This window comes from Anabrus simplex, chromosome 5 (assembly GCF_040414725.1).
Source record: "Anabrus simplex isolate iqAnaSimp1 chromosome 5, ASM4041472v1, whole genome shotgun sequence".
NCBI lineage: Eukaryota > Metazoa > Arthropoda > Insecta > Orthoptera > Tettigoniidae > Anabrus > Anabrus simplex.
Genome location: NC_090269.1, coordinates 33454722 through 33473526, shown reverse-complemented (window position 1 = coordinate 33473526; position 18805 = coordinate 33454722). Strand labels below are relative to the sequence as shown.

General features: G+C 38.3%; 1 protein-coding gene across 1 annotated transcript in view; it reads left to right on the top strand.

The window, feature by feature from the left end:
* Positions 1–18805, top strand: part of LOC136873702 (probable Na(+)/H(+) antiporter nhx-9) — a 120594-nt gene that overhangs the window by 55680 nt on the left and 46109 nt on the right. Inside the window, exons 6-8 of the mRNA XM_067146832.2 lie at positions 3665–3746; positions 13398–13425; positions 13511–13720. Coding sequence (XP_067002933.2) covers positions 3665–3746; positions 13398–13425; positions 13511–13720 — 320 coding nt within the window. The remainder of the gene's footprint in view (positions 1–3664; positions 3747–13397; positions 13426–13510; positions 13721–18805) is intronic.

Below are 18805 nucleotides of genomic sequence, written 5' to 3'. Positions count from 1 at the left end.
AACTGTAGATTCGACACTGTTTTCGATTATTTTTATATCTCGTTCTCCCTCACCCACACCCCAAAGGGGGCTCGCTGATCATGAATTTTAAAAAATTCAGAGTGTCACTAATTATTTCAGCTACCACGAAAACTATGGATTCAATAATATTCTAGATTATTTTTATACCACCCCCCTCGCCCCCTGCCCATAAGGGTGCTAGGGGTGTCTTACCTTAATACTAATACCCTGATACTAATTGATAAGTGTACCAAGTTTGGTGAAATTGCTCCAGTGGTTTAGGAGGAGATTTATCATTTACACACCCACGCACACACATACATCAATTTATATATATACTAAGAAGAAGAAGATAATATTTTTATATGTAGTTTTTCGATTAATTTTATCTCTCACCCCCTTCGCTCCCCACTTGGACTTGCAAAAAATCCGGAGTAATACTATTCATCTCAGAGACCCTGAAATCTATGGATTCGAAACTGTTTTTAATTATTTCTATATCTCACCCCCCCCCCCCCCCCTTTGCTCCTCACCTAAAAGGGGACTAGACTTTAAAAAATTCTAGAGTATTGCTTTTCAACTCAGCGACCCCGAAAACTATGAATTCAGGCATAGATATCAAGGATAATTTAATAAAAAAAACACTTATTCAATACTTTCCACGTTTAATGTGGTCATTATCTACATGATTTTATGTAGACTTATTTGGTCAGGTACATGTTTCACCCATTATTTTGGGCATCTTCAGCCTGTAAACAACCTTTAGGTCAAGGTTTGGGACCTTTTTAACCAATATAAACATACCAATATATACATTATATACAATATATACAAACATTAACGAACTCTTAAGATGGGTAACATAAGTTAATACAGTTAAGTTTTTTGGTCCTAATCTATCTAATATGAAAAATATCCAAAACTAAAATGGATCTTCTTTTCGGTAAAGAGGATTACATATCGGGGTTTATGTGACCCCTATATCATATTAAGTTCTTGACGTACCGTGTCTGGTGACAGGATGTGTCGTCAACAATAAGTGGAGATTTGAACTGATTGTTGCTTGTAGGTTGGTCAAGATTGAAAATATAAATTTAAATTAAATGTGTTTTAACTTGGCAGTTCTATTCTGGTTAACTTAAAATGTTCAAAAATAAAAATAAAATGAAATGGATCTTCTTTTTTTAATTCATAAGTCTTGAGAAAGGGTGATATTAAAACTGGGGCTTATTTGACCCACTATTTTCATTTTCATGTTCTTGACGTACACCACCAGGAGTAGAAATGGTGATAAGACAGGCACTGCCGGAACAGACAGGTCCATCTAGTATTAATTGAACAAATATTCTTAAGATCCCTCCCAAAGACCAAGCAACACATCAACAGGAACAATTGTCACACAAGACTGTATCAAGTGTCTAGGATGTTTCTTCTCAATTAAGCAGCAGCCTAAAACTATGAAACAGCTTAATATTGTACTCTTGTCAATTCCTTGACGTTACATGAGACCCAAAGTCAAGATGCTAACAGTTTCATTCACAACGTACTTGACCAGTCTACCTACAACAATCGGCTTTTTAAATCTCCACTTGTGCATGACAACACATTTAAAAATTAGTTACGTCAAGAACATGAAAATGAAAATCGTGGGTCAAATAAGCCCCAGTTTTAATATCACCCTTTCTCAAGACTTATGAATTAAAAAAAGAAGATCCATTTCATTTTATTTTTATTTTTGAACCTTTTAAGTTAACCAGAATAGAACTGCCAAGTTAAAACACATTTAATTTAAATTTATATTTTCAATCTTGACCAACCTACAAGCAACAATCAGTTCAAATCTCCACTTATTGTTGACGACACATCCTGTCACCAGACACGGTACGTCAAGAACTTAATATGATATAGGGGTCACATAAACCCCGAAATGCAATCCTCTTTACCGAAAAGAAGATCCATTTTAGTTTTGGACATTTTTCATATTAGATAGATTAGGACCAAAAAACTTAACTGTATTGATTTATGTTTGTATATATTGTATATAATGTATATATTGTATATAGTGTATATATTGGTATGTTTATATTGGTTAAAAAGGTCCCAAACCTTGACCTAAAGGTTGTTTACAGGCTGAAGATGCCCAAAATAATGGGTGAAATATGTACTTGACCAAATAAGTCTACATAAAATCATGTAGATAATAACCACATTAAATGTGGAAAGTATTGAATAGGTGGTTTTTTATTAAATTATACTTGATATCTATGCCTAACGTCATCTTCAATACGGAACAATAATGAGAGTTGTTACTTGTAACTATGAATTCGACACTATTCTCGATTATTATTGTAACTACCCCCCCTGACCCTCTCCCTTAAGGGCGCTAGGGATGGCTTACCCCCCACAGTACTCGTCTCCCGATAGTAAGTAATACGTGTACCAAGTTTGGTTGAAATTGCTCCAGTGGTTTAGGAGGAGATGTGTCATTTACACACACACTTCCATTTCTATATATAGTAAGATTTGTATACTCGTACTTCACCCCCTTTCCATCCCCGCCCAAAGGAGTCCTATGAGTGCCTTACACAACAGCATATTTTTTTCCAGATATTAAGTCTTATTTGTACCAATTTTGGTTGGCAGCTATGCTCAAACGTACATACATAATCTCACTGCTCTAGAATCCTGGAGCTGACATTGCCATGGTTACGGCAGTTCATTTCTTTATCCGATTCCTAGAGCAGGGGTAGTGTGGTGCCAATATCTCCGTAACGGTTGGTTTTAGGGCCTTAAAACATGGTTTTCGGGCCCATAGGGCTTACCGAGTTTTGTTCTTTGCGTCAAGAGGATTAAACTGAGCTTTGTCTTGTCCTTATACGACAAATTCGATATTTTGCCTATAATAGTATAAGAGAAAAACGGTTTTCGTATAAAACCCCTGCCTTTTCAAAGATTTTAAAATGATATGCATATCGAAACCTTTCCTGGGGTGAGTATACTCTAAATGTGAAGTTTGGTTGAGATCTATCCAGCCGTTTCGACGTGATGGTGGAACAAACAAACAGACAGACACGAACAACTTTATTTATAAGATATTAAAATTCTTCAGAATGCTACTGTATATATTGACCTAAAACCTTATTAAAAGGTGAAATAATGACCAGTCATCCCAAATCAACAAAAAATGCGAAATAAAATTCTTCATTATATTGCAGAATGAATTTCTATACTACTGAGCAACGTTCTAATGCTAAGGGGAAAAGATGACATTTCAACAACATCTGCCCCACCCCCCATCCCCCCCACTCATTATGCCTCTGTTGGTACAGTACTTGCACTGTTTATTGGTAAATAGAATATAAAAGATTAAAAAAGTACACTGATTGCACAGCAGATAACATACTACTGCTCCTTTCAACCCACTTGCAGTATTCAAAGACCGATATCCTTAGTGTCAGATGACTTTAAAACTCCAAATGTCATCATGTCAAATACTGTACACGATTTTGAGCCAGAAAATGATAATTAAAGAACTAGAATTATTTTTTGGACTGGGGTAGTTTTTGTTCAGTGTCTCTGTACAAGGCTAGTAACAAAAATAAATGTGTTTATTTTGAAAACTATTTTAGACTTTAACCTTAGTTCTTGGCTTTATCCTTTGCAGAGTGATCTTGGAATCTGCATATTCACTTCATGATCGATCCTTTGCTGATAACCTGGGAAGTGTGTTGCTCTTTGCTGTTGTGGTAAGAATATTTTACTGTGCTCTTTTTTATTTTTCTCTCAGTTATGTCTATTTTTGTTTTGAACTCCAGGGTAGGACAGTGATTTGACTCAAGGTATGCACCTTAATTACTAGGTATCTTTAAATTATTTTTAATGACCTTGCTAATCAGCTATGATTCAGTTTATAATGTTGTTGTTATTTGGGCCATCAGTCCATAGACTGTTTGATGCAGCTCTCCATGATACCCTATTCTGTACTAACCTTTTCATTTCTACATAACTACTACACCCTACATCTGCTCTAATCTGTTTGTCATACTCCTGCCTCAGTCTGTCCCTACCATTCTCACTGCCTACATGTCTCTCAAAAACTGACTGAATAAGTTCTGGGTGTCTTAAGATGTGTCCTATCATTATCTTCTTCTCATCAAATTTCACCAAATCATTCTCTTCTCACCAATTCAGTTCATTATCTCTTCATTCATGATTTGATCCACCCACCTCACCTTCAGCATTCTTCTGCAACACCACATTTCAAAAGCTTCTATTCTCTTTCTTTTTGAGCCAGTTTATTATCTTCCATTCAGTGCCACACTCCAGTTCAAAAACTTCTTTCTAACTCATATATCAATGTTCGAAGTGAGCAAGTTTCTTAAGAAAGGCCTGCCTTGCTTGTGCTAGTTACCATTTTATGTCCTGTTATAGTCATTATAAAATATCAAAGCCATTTCTTATTAACAGTGCTGATGTAGTTATTTTAATATTATTATTATTATTAATTATATACAGTCGTATCAGCACATACTTTTTTTAAACGTAACCGGTTTTCGGACACTAAGGTCCATCATCAGTGTTACAGGGTACAGATCTCTGCACATGGTTATGAGGGTGTTTAGGGGTTGTAGTAAGGATGTAAAGGAGAGGGCATATAAGTCTCTGGTAAGACCCCAACTAGAGTATGGTTCCAGTGTATGGGACCCTCACCAGGATTACCTGATTCAAGAACTGGAAAAAATCCAAAGAAAAGCAGCTCGATTTGTTCCAAGTGATTTCCGACAAAAGAGAAGCGTTACAAAAGTGTTGCAATGTTTGGGCTGGGAAGAATTGAGAGAAAGAAGACGAGCTGCTCGACTAAGTGGTATGTTCCGAGCTGTCAGCGGAGAGATGGCGTGGAATGACATTAGTAGACGAATAAGTTTGAGTGGCATTTATAAAAGTAGGAAAGATCACAATATGAAGATAAAATTGGAATTCAAGAGGACAAACTGGGGCAAATATTAATTTATAGGAAGGGGAGTTAGGGATTGGAATAACTTACCAACGGAGATGTTCAATAAATTTCCAATTTCTTTGGAATCATTTAGGAAAAGGCTAGGAAAACAGCAGATAGGGAATCTGCCACCTGGGCGACTGCCCTAAATGCAGATCAGTATTGATTGATTGATTGATTGATTGATTGATTGATTGATTGATGGATGATTGATTGATTGATTGATTGATTGATTGATTGATTGATTGATTGATTGATTGATTGATTGATTGATTGATTGATTGTTAGAATTTAAATACTATCATAACTATGTGAAGAGATCTGTAACCTTTCTTAACAACCTCATTAATATGATTCCTTATATTAACACCTAGGTGCACACATTGTTCTCCATGAGGTACAATCACCCCATCCACACAATAATTAAAACTGAGAGGACTTTTCCTCTTGATGAAACTTACAACTTGAATTTTCATCCCATTTACATTCATATAATTGTCTGCTGTCCATCTCGCAACATTGTTTAAGTCCGCCCTACATTCACTCACAGTCCTGTAATGTACATCTGCATATGTCATAATCAATACATAACAGATCAAATAAAGAAATTCTTGGTTCCACAGTATATCCTTGTCTGTATTGTTACAAAACTCTAGTGAGATAGGCTTTTACAGCAGTCATATAACAAGAGATTATCATCTATCATCATATTGACATATTTTAAAAATCTACATTTCCTCAACAGTTTAATAACAGTCCTGTGGTACAATCAGATTAATCTAAATTTATAAAGGGAGACATGCTGCACAGTTTATGTTTTATGGAAAATGCAGTTTTAGTTGGGTTCTTATCTAGCATTTGCAAGTACTGAATAATTTTCCTGTAACCACCTGTGGTTGCAAAACTTTGAAGAAAGCTGACAGGAAAAGAATTGATGTGTAGTGCTTTGATGTTAACATGTGCTGAGAATACTGTGGAAAGCCAGAATTAGTAACTAAAAAATCTTGGATCTGGTCAAACCAAAAATCTCCTTGGAAGGGAGTATAGTCAGACTAAAAGCTATTCTACTGTAGCTACATAATGAGAAGTACATCCCTGGAAAAGGAAGTCTTACTCAAAATGGGGGGTGGCAAAAGAGGAACCAGTTAGGTAGTGTCAAAGCGGATACTGGCATGACTATCACTGAAAAGAGTCATGCACTGAGCCTACTTGCCATATTTCTAGCTTGGTCAAGTTTAATGTTGGCCCTACCCGACTCACCACACTGGACAGCTCATGCTAGTTGTGGTGCTTACTTCGAGACTGTTTTGCATAATGGAGCACAGCAGAACATCTGACTCACTGTAGCTTATGTAGACACTACATTATTTCAGGCTAGCAGGAGTTTACAGCAAAGAGACATTTACAGCAAACCTATTACAGAATGCTTTTCATTTGACAATGAAGATTTTTTAACACATGCAGAACAGTAACTTGAAATTAGATGAAAACAGTAAGTTTCAAATAATATTTCATATGCTGGGTAGTAAGAAACACTCCAGTAAAAATTAATTATCTATTACCAAGCGAGTTGGCCGTGTGAGCTTTCATTCGAGAGGTAGTGGGTTCGTACCCCACTATCAGCAGCAGTTGGTTTTCCATGAGTCCCTATTTTCACACCAAACAAATGATGGGGCTGTACGTTCATTAAGGCCATGGACACTTCCTTCCCACTTCTAACCCTTTCCTATCCCATCATCACCAGAAGACCTATCTGTGTCAGTGTGTCATAAGACAACTTGTAAAAAAAAAAAGATTAGTATTCATTGACCCTTAAAAAAGATTGCCGGACTGAGTGGATCAAACTGTTGAGGCGCTGGCCTTCTGACCCCAACTTGGCAGGTTCGATCCTGGCTCAGTCTGGTGGTATTTGAAGGTGCTCAAATAAGTCAGCCTCATGTGGGTAGATTTACTGGAACATAAAAGAACTCCTGCAGGACAAAATTCTGGCACTTCAGCATGTCCGAAAACCATAAAAGTAGTTAGTGGGACATAAAGCAAATAACATTATTAAACCATATAAGTTGGCTTGGCTAAGCTCACTTGTGAAGTGACATCATGCTGTAAGCTAATGCAGGCTGACTTGGGCTATTGCTGTAGTACTGGCATTGGCCTCTCAGGTCAATAGAGTAAGAGAAATGGCAAACATGGAATGAAAAGCTCTGTTTGGATCATGATGAGCAATCTTGCAGGACTAGCCGCCCACAATAGAGCTGAATGAAGACGCATGAAACATAGGATGGCTGAGAGTTGTATGCAGCTGAACATGTGAAGAGAAAGAGAAAGTTATTCCCTGTTTATATGCAATCCTCCTGCCTTGTAATTTTAATTATGGCAACCTTTTCCTATTTCAATTTCCGCTCAATGCAAGAGAGCATGATATTGTAGATTTGCAAAAAGAATGTTACCCTCCTTGAATTTCACTTTACTACCCTGATAGTTGCCTGCTGATTATCTATAGCATTGTTCACTGGCTGATTTAGATGACATTAAGGCAAGTATGGTCTACCAAATTAGAAGATAAGTTTTGGAAGATAAATTAATTCCACTGAATACTTTGCACATTTTAATGTACTTGCTGAAGTAGTTTGTTTGTTATCATGATTGTGAATTAAGTTACATATGGCTTTGTTATACAGTCAAATCTCTCTTCTGTGGGCACTGTCAGTTCAGTGGAAAAATGTCTCGTTAAGAGACGTGTCCACTACAAGATTGTAAAGATTTATCAAACACTTTAACGTCAAAGAACATCCATCTTTAATATAAGCATATGCCTTTATTTTGATTATTCTAATTATAATTTCTAATTAAAAACTTGCCTGGGAGATATTACAAGTGATTTTACAGCCCTTACATTCATTACAGCTTCGTGAAGTTATCATTTAGCTGGGTGTACAAATATAGCACATTTTTCTTTACTGTGCCAATGGCCATAGCCGGGTTGAAACACCGGATCCTGTGAGATCTCTGAAGTTAAGCAACATTGGGTGTGGTCAAGATTCGGATGGGTTGCCAAGCGCTGTTGGTGAGTGGTAGGGGAAAGGAGGAGCGGAAAGGAATTGGCCACCCTACCATGTGTAAACTCCAGCTCAGGCACACCTCTGCAGAGGTTCGAACCTGCCTTCGGGCAGAATTCACCCTTACCTTACCTTACCTTCTTTACTGTGATATTCTCAAAAAGGGAATAATGAACCAGTGTGACACAAAAATTCTTTACTGAATTAACCTCAACTTTCAGATTATTTGCGATTTCTCATGCTTTTTATTGTATTGGCCCACTCACTCAGTTTTTTTGCTCGAACATATTTGAATCACTCATTTACCGCAATGTTCACTTCTGCAAAAACTGACTCCCACTTTATTTTCATTCTTCGATTCATATTTTCCTCCCACTCACTTAAATTACCATTTTTATTCCTCACAATTGTGTTTTCCTGGAGTTAAATTTTCAGGAAGCTTTCCTCACTGAATGTCTTTTTGAATTACATTTTTTTCTTATCTCGAGACTAAACATGCTCATTCCTCCTCCTGGGCAATTGAAATGCTATCAATTCCTATTTTCCTCAGAGTTTAATTGAACCACATGACCTCAACCTCATCAGCGACAATCTGAGTTATGAATGGAATGATGCAATATGTGCTGGTAAATACCGTGGTAAGTTGTGAGTAAACAATCATTAGCAACATTCCTGAGCAACTAGAATTATCAGAATGTACACTAATTAGAACACAAGACAACCCTAATGAAAGGTTTAGAAAGAGTCCTGTACAGAATAATTACCAGTAACTTCAAGGCTACTTCAGCATTCCTATGTACGTTTCTTTCTGTTTTCCTTGGACACAAAATAGTACAAACATTCAAAAGGATTTCCTGTATGTCTGCAGAATGTTTTTAAGAGAAAGAATGACATAGCCCCGTGTAAAGAAAGTGTCCGCTTAAGACTAGTGGTTGAGACTAATGATGTCCACTTAAATGAGGCTTATTTAACATGTGCCTTATGTGAAATAAAATCATTTCCATAGAAAAATGTCCATATAGGGAGGTGTCTGCTGAATAAAGGTGTCCTTTAGGGCAGGTTCGATGTACATGGAAAATGAAATTTAAAAAATGAAGTATTGTTTACCATCTCATCTGACAACTAAAATTAACAGTTTTATTTTCACAGGAATTTCATATTCCACACTGTCTATAATTCTGTACTTTCATAGCATTTCTGTGTGATGATTCGTTATCTATTATGTAGACTATTTTCAGTTTTCATTTGCCACCCTATTATGTGATTACTAAAGCCCAGATTTTTATGCAGTAACAGGTTGGACTGCAAACTAATTTCGTTAACAGGAAGTGTCGGCCACCTGCTCTTCCATAGTGTAGCAAGAGTAACATAAATTATAGGGGTTCTGATGGGCCATACCCCTAATATTTATGCAAACCTCATAGCATAGTCGTTGTGAAGGTAGACTATACTTCTTGCTACTCGCTTCAGTAAGTTTGCATTCTAATCTATTAATGCATAAAAATTTGGGCTCTAGTGATTACATAGTAACAGAATGTTTTGCTGTGTTTCAGTCTAACAAATGCCAGTTACATAGTGCTAGAGATAAATGTGGAATTTATGTTTAATCTACAGGGTGTTTCTGAAATACTTTAAAGATTTCCACAACTCATAGTACAGCTTTTTGAAGAGGAATATCTGAAGTACTTAGTTTTTGAGAATTATGTGATTGCAAATATGGCAACCAACTTTGGAGATGGTGTCATTAACATACTGCTCTTCCTTCATTGAAGTCAGTAATGACCACTGCAGCAGTAATGATTCTGGTGGCAACGAAGCCTGGGTGAGTGGTCTCCTTGAATCGATCATTTGGCATGGCATGGATATGTAGTGGTGATTAATGGTGTTTTAAGGAGGAAAGCAACAATATGATGAATTCCTGTAAAAGATATTGAAGTAGAAAGAATTATTATTTACTTATACATCTACAACATAGATTGGCTCCAACTACGTACAGTAGATAGACCAGTTGCATTTTGACTCAAAGTTTAGAATCAAAACAAAAATAACAGAACAAGCAGCTAAAAGAACACAAAGGAAAGGGAAAATATTGAAATTAAATTTAACTATAAATCATAGAATATACTGTCAAATATCCAGGTGCAAAGACAATATCATATAAACAAACATTACATTAAATGTTTGGACTAAACAATCAAACATAATTCTATACACATAACTGATGAATCAGGAAATGCTTAGATAAAAATAATACGTTCTATTTAAAATTATAACTAACCCAAACCTAAAATGGTTTCAGCTAAAGAAAGAAAGGCCATGACAGGTGGAAAAATGGAAGATTTCCTTGCCCTTGTAAATATGCTTCAGTTAAGATGAGGTAAGCTCAGTAATGACAGATTGAACTGAGACCCATGATTTTTCACTAAGTGTGAATGCTCAGAGAATGGAACTGGCTGCATTTTGACATGAAATTCTCTGCAATCACTATTCTGGATTATTATCTATACACAACCCATGAGGGACTACTTAATTTATCGGTGTGATGTGTTGCAGCATCCCTCATCAATCAGTGCAGACATTTTACCAAACTGATTAGAGGGTAATTTTTCCAAGAACTTAGCAGGAGTACAAGTACTCATTCAATTATACTGATTTGCATCGTATATTTTTATATACGTACTTAACTTCCCGCAACCGTGACAAATTCTGGACCTTCAAAACATTCTCCACTCTACTTTGGCGTTCGACCGCAGCGCATGACCTTGAATGTGCCGCGCTGATCACCAGGAGCTGGCGGCTTTCTACTACAAATCTATTCGTCTGCGACTTCAAGTTATTTTTGACCTTCGTATATTAATTTGATATTGTTGTGACTTTGTGCATGACAGAATGTGGTGTCGTGTCTTTGTGCCTATCAGAGTGTGAAACTGACCTCCAATATTCATAAACATTGTACATGTTTTTACGGCTGATGATGACCTGGACTAAGGTCGAAACCGGTCCCATTTAAATAGGAATGTGATTACTGCATTTCTTTCTTTTAAGTATTGAATAGGTTGAACCTCCTTTTCAATTATTTAATTTTTTACATTGGGACATCTTGGAAAGTATTTACTTCACCTATTTTCTTAGAAAAGTTTCTGCATATTATTTACATCATGTAATTGCTCGAGATGATAGAGCATTGTAGTCTCATGTCACAACAATGTTTGGTGAAAATATATGTAGGCGAATCGAAAAGTAAGTTATTCTTCCAAGTTATGGCCCTTTATGAAACCATCTACACATAGGCAGCATGGCTGTGACAATGTACAATGAAAGTTCTTTTCCACACAGTCCTCAAGAGACAGTAAACATTTCTTGGAACGGTCAACCAACTTTTCGATTCCGGATGCTTACAAGTCACCTCCAGTGCTCTGTAACCACCTGGAGACAACTGCTTTCACCTCCTCATCATTTCAGAATCGTTGTCGACTGAGATCCTTTTTCAGCTTACCGAACACATAATAATTGCATGGCGCTAAGTCAGGACTGTATGGAGATTGTTGCCGTACCTCCCACTTAAATCACTGCAGCAGTTCTGACATTTGGCATTGCATTATCGTGCAACAAAATTATACCAGTGCTCAATTTTCCCCGCCACTTTTCTTTAATTACCTTATGCCACCGGTTCAAGCCAAGTTGATTGTCGTACCTTTTGGCATAAATTCCACATGTACCACACCCTCCGGGTTAAGGAACACTGTCGCCATTGCCTTTCCTGCTGAAGGTTGGACCTTGGCCTTCTTTCGTGGTGGTGATGTGGTGTGCACTCATTCCATCTATGTTCTCTTTATTTCGGGAGTGAAGTGGTGGACCCACGTTTCATCCCCTGTGATGATTCGCCACAGAAACTCATTGCCCTCCACATAATACCATTGCAAAAATGCCAATGACGATTAGAAACTTTGTCCCTTATGAACATCGGTGAGCAGATGTGGGCCCATCTTTGACATAGTTTACAAAATCCAAGGTGCTGGTGAACAATGGAGAACACATTGCCATACGAAATGTTCAGCATGCTGGCAATTTCCTGCAGTGTTACGTGCCAGTTGTCTGTAATGATCGCATCAGCACGGTCAACATTTGCAATGGTAATGCACGTTGTGGGCCTGACTAAGCAATATTCGCCCGTGAGATCCGTCCGTCCGGCATCAAATTGCTTACACCACTTTACAATACCTGGGCGAGACATTGCATGCTCACCATATACAGCAGTGATTTCATGACGAATATCCATGCAATTGAGCCGTTTAGCCCATAGAAATCTGATTGTTGCATGTGCCTCCAATTTGGAGTGAACATCCAGTTGACACACCATTGTGCCTAGCCTGATCTGAACACACAACATGACGGGATATCACACCATCCTTCCTATCGGATGTGTCAGCAGTTACTGTAGCTTGCTTCACATTGGCTAGTGTAACTTACTTTTTGATTTGCCCTCGTTTGATGCTGCCATGTTGAAACACCAGATTCCATGAGATCTCCAAAGTTAAGCAACATTGGGCGTGGTCAAGATTTAGATGGGTTGCCATGCACTGTTGGTGGGGGGGCAAGGGAATGGAGGAGCAGAAAGGAGCTAGCCACCCTACTGTACATAAACTCCAGCTCAGGCACACATCTGCAGAGGTTCAGACCTGCCTTCGGGCATAATACACCCTTACCTTACCGTATGTTGCTGTAATCCAAATCCCTTTACATTGACCACATGCTCATCATATTGATCTGACGGACTTCTGTTAGGGGTCAAGTAAAGAGCTTACTGTACACTACAGGATCAAAAGTGTGGTTGTCTTCTTTCACACATTATTGGAGCTTGGAGCTCAACCTAAGGTTGATTCCACACTCCAGAATTGCTCCTTTTGTATAGGATATAAGGTGAGAATTTGAGCACTCAAGTTTCTTTGTTGGTATGAATTTTGTTAGGTGTAGTAGGCAGCTATGCACATTAATTCTACTATGAATTCTTCTCTACTGTAAGACACTATTTTAAAATTGTAGCACCATATGTGCTCTGGGGCTTTCCTTCCACCATATATCTCTTTTACCAGAGAGAAAGTTTTGTATAATTCAGAAACACCCTGTATTAGAGTGACTTGCTCAAGACAATATTTGGTACACCAATTATAGCAAGATTATAAATTAATTTCAGTGTATGGTTTTTGTGATACACAATGATGATGCAGAAGCACGGGAGATTGTGAAACAGAAGTAACACAAAACTTTTATGCTATGTGTTCAGTTTCCATGGAATGGCTCAGAAATCCTGCTGTTAGCTTGTGATACTGATATCCATGTTGCAGGGAACTCTCTGGAATACCTTCTCTATAGGTAAGTGGTGGCATGTCTTCATAACAACAGTCTAGATCTTCAGTGAGCCTTACATCAATCTGTAGCCTGTGCTTGTGGGTGGCAGGGTTCATCCTGTATGGGCTGTCGGAGCTGGGTACTGTGGGAGCCATACCTGTGGATGAAGAGAGGTCCTACTCGCTCACGCTCATAGATGCCATGGTGTTCTCATCCCTTATATCTGGTGTGGACCCTGTTGCAGTATTAGCAATCTTTCAAGAAGTGGGTGTCAACAAGGATCTTTATTATCTAGTCTTTGGAGAATCTCTCTTTAATGGTGAGTGAGCCATTTTTTTTATATATACAACATTAACAGAATGTAATAGCAAGAGAATACTAGTAGAATTCTGTAAAATGTATATATGTGCAACCCTTGTCCTATTTCTCAATTGGCCGGGCTGAGTGGCTCAGACGGTTAAGGCGCTGGCCTTCTAACCCCAACTTGGCAGGTTCGATCCTGGCTCAGTCCGGTAGTATTTGAAGGTGCTCAAATACGACAGCCCCGTGTCGGTAGATTTACTGGCACGTAAAAGAACTCCTGCGGGACTAAATTCCGGCACCTCGGCGTCTCCGAAGACCTTAAAAAGTAGTTAGTGGGACGTAAAACAAATAACATTATTATTATTATTATTTCTCAATGGGGTTGGATAGTAAGTGGATATGGGAGTTACATATCGTAATTTGATAATATACCTATTCCATCAGAGTAAGCTGTTCCAGAAATATTATATTCCACCAGGGACCGTAATACAAAAGTAACAAGTCTCAGCAAAACCAAGGGAAGGTGGGGAGTTTCTGATTGGCCAATGGATATTAGGAAGCATAGGAGCTCTCTTAAGCGCACACTCCTGCACAGCCACCAGCGATAATTTTGTAACAGTTTATCGAGGCAGTACTGGCATTCCTACTCTGTTACTTGCTAGCCGGTTACTGATATTCTTTAGTTATTTGAAGTGCTTTGTATTAGGCTTGCAGGTGGTAACACATACAGTAGCATAGTTCCTCGAAACTGTTACGCATGGTCTTCCCACTTTGCATCTTGTATTTCACACTGTGTTGTGGACAATGAGCAAAATACCTCATACGATTTGTGTGGACAAAAACTCGATTACAGGGAAACTTATTTTAATTTGAAGAAATGCATTGAAAGAAACTGAAAACCTACAACCTGTTTTCCAGTCTTTGACCGGGTCAGGGATGTAATGAATGAACCATATAGGCTATTATTACAATGGGGTCGCCACTCCCAAGGTGATATTAATGAGTGATAAATGCTATGAAATGATAATGGAGAGTGTTGCTGGAATGAAAGATGACAGGGAAAACTGGAGTACCCAGAGAAAAACCTGTCCCGCCTCTGCTTTGTCCAGCACAAATCTCACATGGAGTGGCCAGGATTTGAACCACAGTATCCAGCGGTGAGAGGCCGATGCGCTGCCGTCTAAGCCACGGAAGCTCCCATTGAAAGAAACTACCTAATAATAATAATAATAATAATAATAATAATAATAATAATAATAATAATAATAATAATAATAATAATAATAATTGCTCCGTGGTATCTGTGGAATGCAGATTGGTGAAAGAAGGTGCGGGCTTGAATGGGTCTAACTACAATATCAAGAATTGAATTAAAATTTTAACAAAGGTTATATTGCTTTCAATATTAAAAAGACTTAACAAATTTCCACTAGGTGAAATAACGATATCATCTAAGGTACAATGCCAAAAAAGGGTGGAACACCCCAAGAATAGGGAATTTAACAAGTTTTGGGCTTTAAGCCCTCGATTTACAGTTTCTGAACTACGAGCTCAAGTTTACAAAATTTACAATTCAAAATGAGGAATAATTTAGTCAAGGGCAGAAATCCCCTAATTCAAGAGCACTTGCTCCCAAAAGTATAATATCTAGCCTTCCAGAGGCACCCTTCAGTGTTACAGGAAACTTAGAGAAGAGCTTACAGGCTCTCAGTTTCTTACAGCCTACTCAAGGCAACATTACTTCAGAAACTTACAATCTCTGCCCTCTAAAGGCACTATTTACAAATTGAAATAGTTTTACACAGGGGTATCTAGTACCCAACCAACTGGGCCTTTGCGAAAAAAGAACAGGTTAAATAAACGGCCCGAACACAAACTGAATGGAGGCGTACACTGCACTCCCAGATAATGAAAAATTAAAACCTATAGGGCTCTCAGGCGATGAAACTGGGGCTAGTCCCAAACTACTGAGGGGGCTTGCATGGAAATCACTTTAATACATTACAGAAAAAAAAGTTACTAAATCGTAGTCACCTCAAACCAAGATGAAGGGGAGCTCGAGAGGGTAACTCGCTCTCTATCCCAGATTTTATAACCGCATAACCTTTGGTGGTTGCTGTTTGAGGATCCAACCAGCCTCTGGGCTGATGACCTAACAGACAGACATCCCAGATTTACAGTTAAAGACTTTACTACATTTTTACATTAGCCGAAAGAAAATTTATATTTTAGAAAGTTTGTTACATAGTTAAAAATTCGGACCTTCCCCTCGGATACATTTGCGGAGACAGCAGGAAAGATAAAGTTTACATGGCGATTACCTGGTAGATGTTCTGCCGGCCGAAGAAAGAGGTCTCCTGCCTTAACACACAAACTCAGAAAGACGACGATCGATAGCCAAGGTAGCCGAAAAAGCCGCAGTTTATATACCCTCAGGGAAGGTTTGAGAGAATTCTGGACTAATCCGGACATATCCTCTCATTTTATTGGCTGAACCCAAAAGTTTCACACAAAACCGAACAAGAAGTCTGTGATTGGCCGAAAAAATCAGAAAATTTTCATTGGCCAAATTCAAAACTGGCAGAATGAGACAGTAGTGTTGCAAACCTAGAATTACATAAAAAAAAACAAATGAAAGTTAAGAAAACCTATAAACACAAAATTTCTTTCAATAACAACTTCCTTTACCTTGCACCAGAGTGCATGATCATAGTTTTTTGGTAGTGACATCTGAGGAAAAATGTCCAAACTTCTTGATGTATAGCAAAACAAAACTAAGAGAAATTCAATGTTTAGGAAATTTACAATAACACAGTTACTTCATATTTCAGTAGTGACATCTTCTAATTAAAGTCTCAATTTTATGTAGTAGAAATTTCACATTTGGGTCGACAGAGGAGTTCATTAAGGCGCTTATTTTGAGTGTGCGGAGTCGAGGTGTACCTCCCGGTATTATAATAATAATAATAATAATAATAATAATAATAATAATAATAATAATAAATGATTTTAAAGAATATAAGCTTTGTACCATTTCATATAGTTAAAATAATGTGCATGGTACTCAAATATCAGGTCCCGTAAAGCCATCGCAAGTGCTATCATGTTTGTCTGTACCTCCTGCAACCTGCGGGCCAGTGCAGCAACAGTTGCTGTTATAATTTTTACCAGTAGAAAAGAAAAGGTGTGATATACAGAAGAAAATGCTGGACAAGCCATTTACACAGTTGTTTATCACATATTTCCAACCTTTTTCTACTATGGCGGAAGACGAAGATTTTTCAGCCATTTATACTGGATTTACTGAGCTACTTGGCTATGTAGTTTAGGTCACATAGCTGTTAGCTTGTATTCGGGAGATGGTGGGCTCGAACCCCACTGACGACAGCCCTGAATATGGTTTTTGGTGGTTTCCCTTTTTTGCTTTATGTTGCACCGACACAGATAGGTCTTATGGCGACGATGGGACAGGAAAGGCCTAGGAATGGGAAGGAAATGGCCGTGGTCTTAATTAAGGTACAGCCCCAGCATTTGCCTGGTGTGAAAATGGGAAACCACGGAAAACTATCTTCAGGGCTGCCGACAGTGGGGTTCAAACCCACTATCTCCCAGATTCGAGCTCACAGCTGCGCACTCCTAACTGCACGGCCAACTCGCCCGGTGTTTCCCTTTTATTCACACCAAACAAATGCTAGAGCTGCTTCTCAGTTAAGGCCAAGGTCACTTCCTTCTCAGTCCTAACCTGTCCTATCCATCATCACCATAAGACCAGTCTGTGTTGGTGCAACGTAAAAAATGAATAACAAAAGAGAGTACTGGATTAAACTCTGCTTACTTTCTCTCTGCAAGGGACTATTTCCTCATCCCTCATTCTGACAGTACATGAAGAGGTTAGCGTGCTGGCCTTTGGTCACAGGGGTCCCGGGTTCGATTCCCGGCAGGGTCGGGAATTTTAACCATCATTGGTTAATTTCACTGACACGGGGGCTGGATGTATGTATCATCTCCATCATCATTTCATCCTCCTCATGACGCGCAGGTTGCCTACGGGTGTTAAATCGAAGGACCTGCACCTGGCGAGCCGAACATGTCCTCGGACACTCCCGACACTAAAAGCCATGTGCCATTTCATTTCACTTCAATTTCTGTAGACGAAAACAATCTTGTTGAAGAAACAGAAGTTCTTTGTGATGGATCTCAAGAGAAGGGAACAGATTTGAGAGTTTGATTAACAACAAAGTGATGTTTTATTGTTCAAGTTACTTCTATTGTGAGTGCAGTGTAGCCTATAAAGGAAGAATTCTCTCCAAATACTATGGATAGGATGTAAATACGATAAATCACACTGCTGTGTTTAATTTATTAGTGAATATCATTATACTGATAGCAAAAAGGTGTATTAGTGTACTGGTGAGTTTTATTACAACATTATATTCTCAATTCTTTCATTTTTCTTGTTTTAAAATAAGTTGTGTGAGGTAATATATTTTGATTATTTTGGATGCTCCAAAACTCATCTTATCCAAAATACAAATGTAATTTATTGACGTTCTACTAATTATATTTATAATTCTTCAGTAAGACAACCCTATGGCATTGGACTTGAACGCGTCGTAATAAATTTAAACAAGTGAGACTTATATTACAGAAATTACAGGTTTTTCGCTTTTCCTGAAATATCACTTATGGTGGATAAGACGAGTTTGGGAATGGACCGCTTCATATGATAGTAGGAAGAGAGAAGGTGAAACCCAGTGCCAGGACATAGCCTACTCCTGTCGAATAGCACCAAGGGGTCTGCTCAGAGCTTTATGTCCCCATACAGTGGACGAATCACCAGCAACAGCATCATATGCCCTCACTCCACATGAGCACTGTGGAGAGGTTTGGAATTTCATCCAGTCTTATGGCACGCAATCTAGTGATTAGAAATTGTTTACACCCACCTCCCCTACCCTCCCGACCAACATTCTAATGGTGAAATTTTTTCGACCAACGGAACTCAAACCAACTAACCACAGTGTCAGACCATATAGACTTCACGTCTTAACAATCATGGCCACCAGATGGGCTGGTAGAATTCTGTAAAATAAGTCTTAAA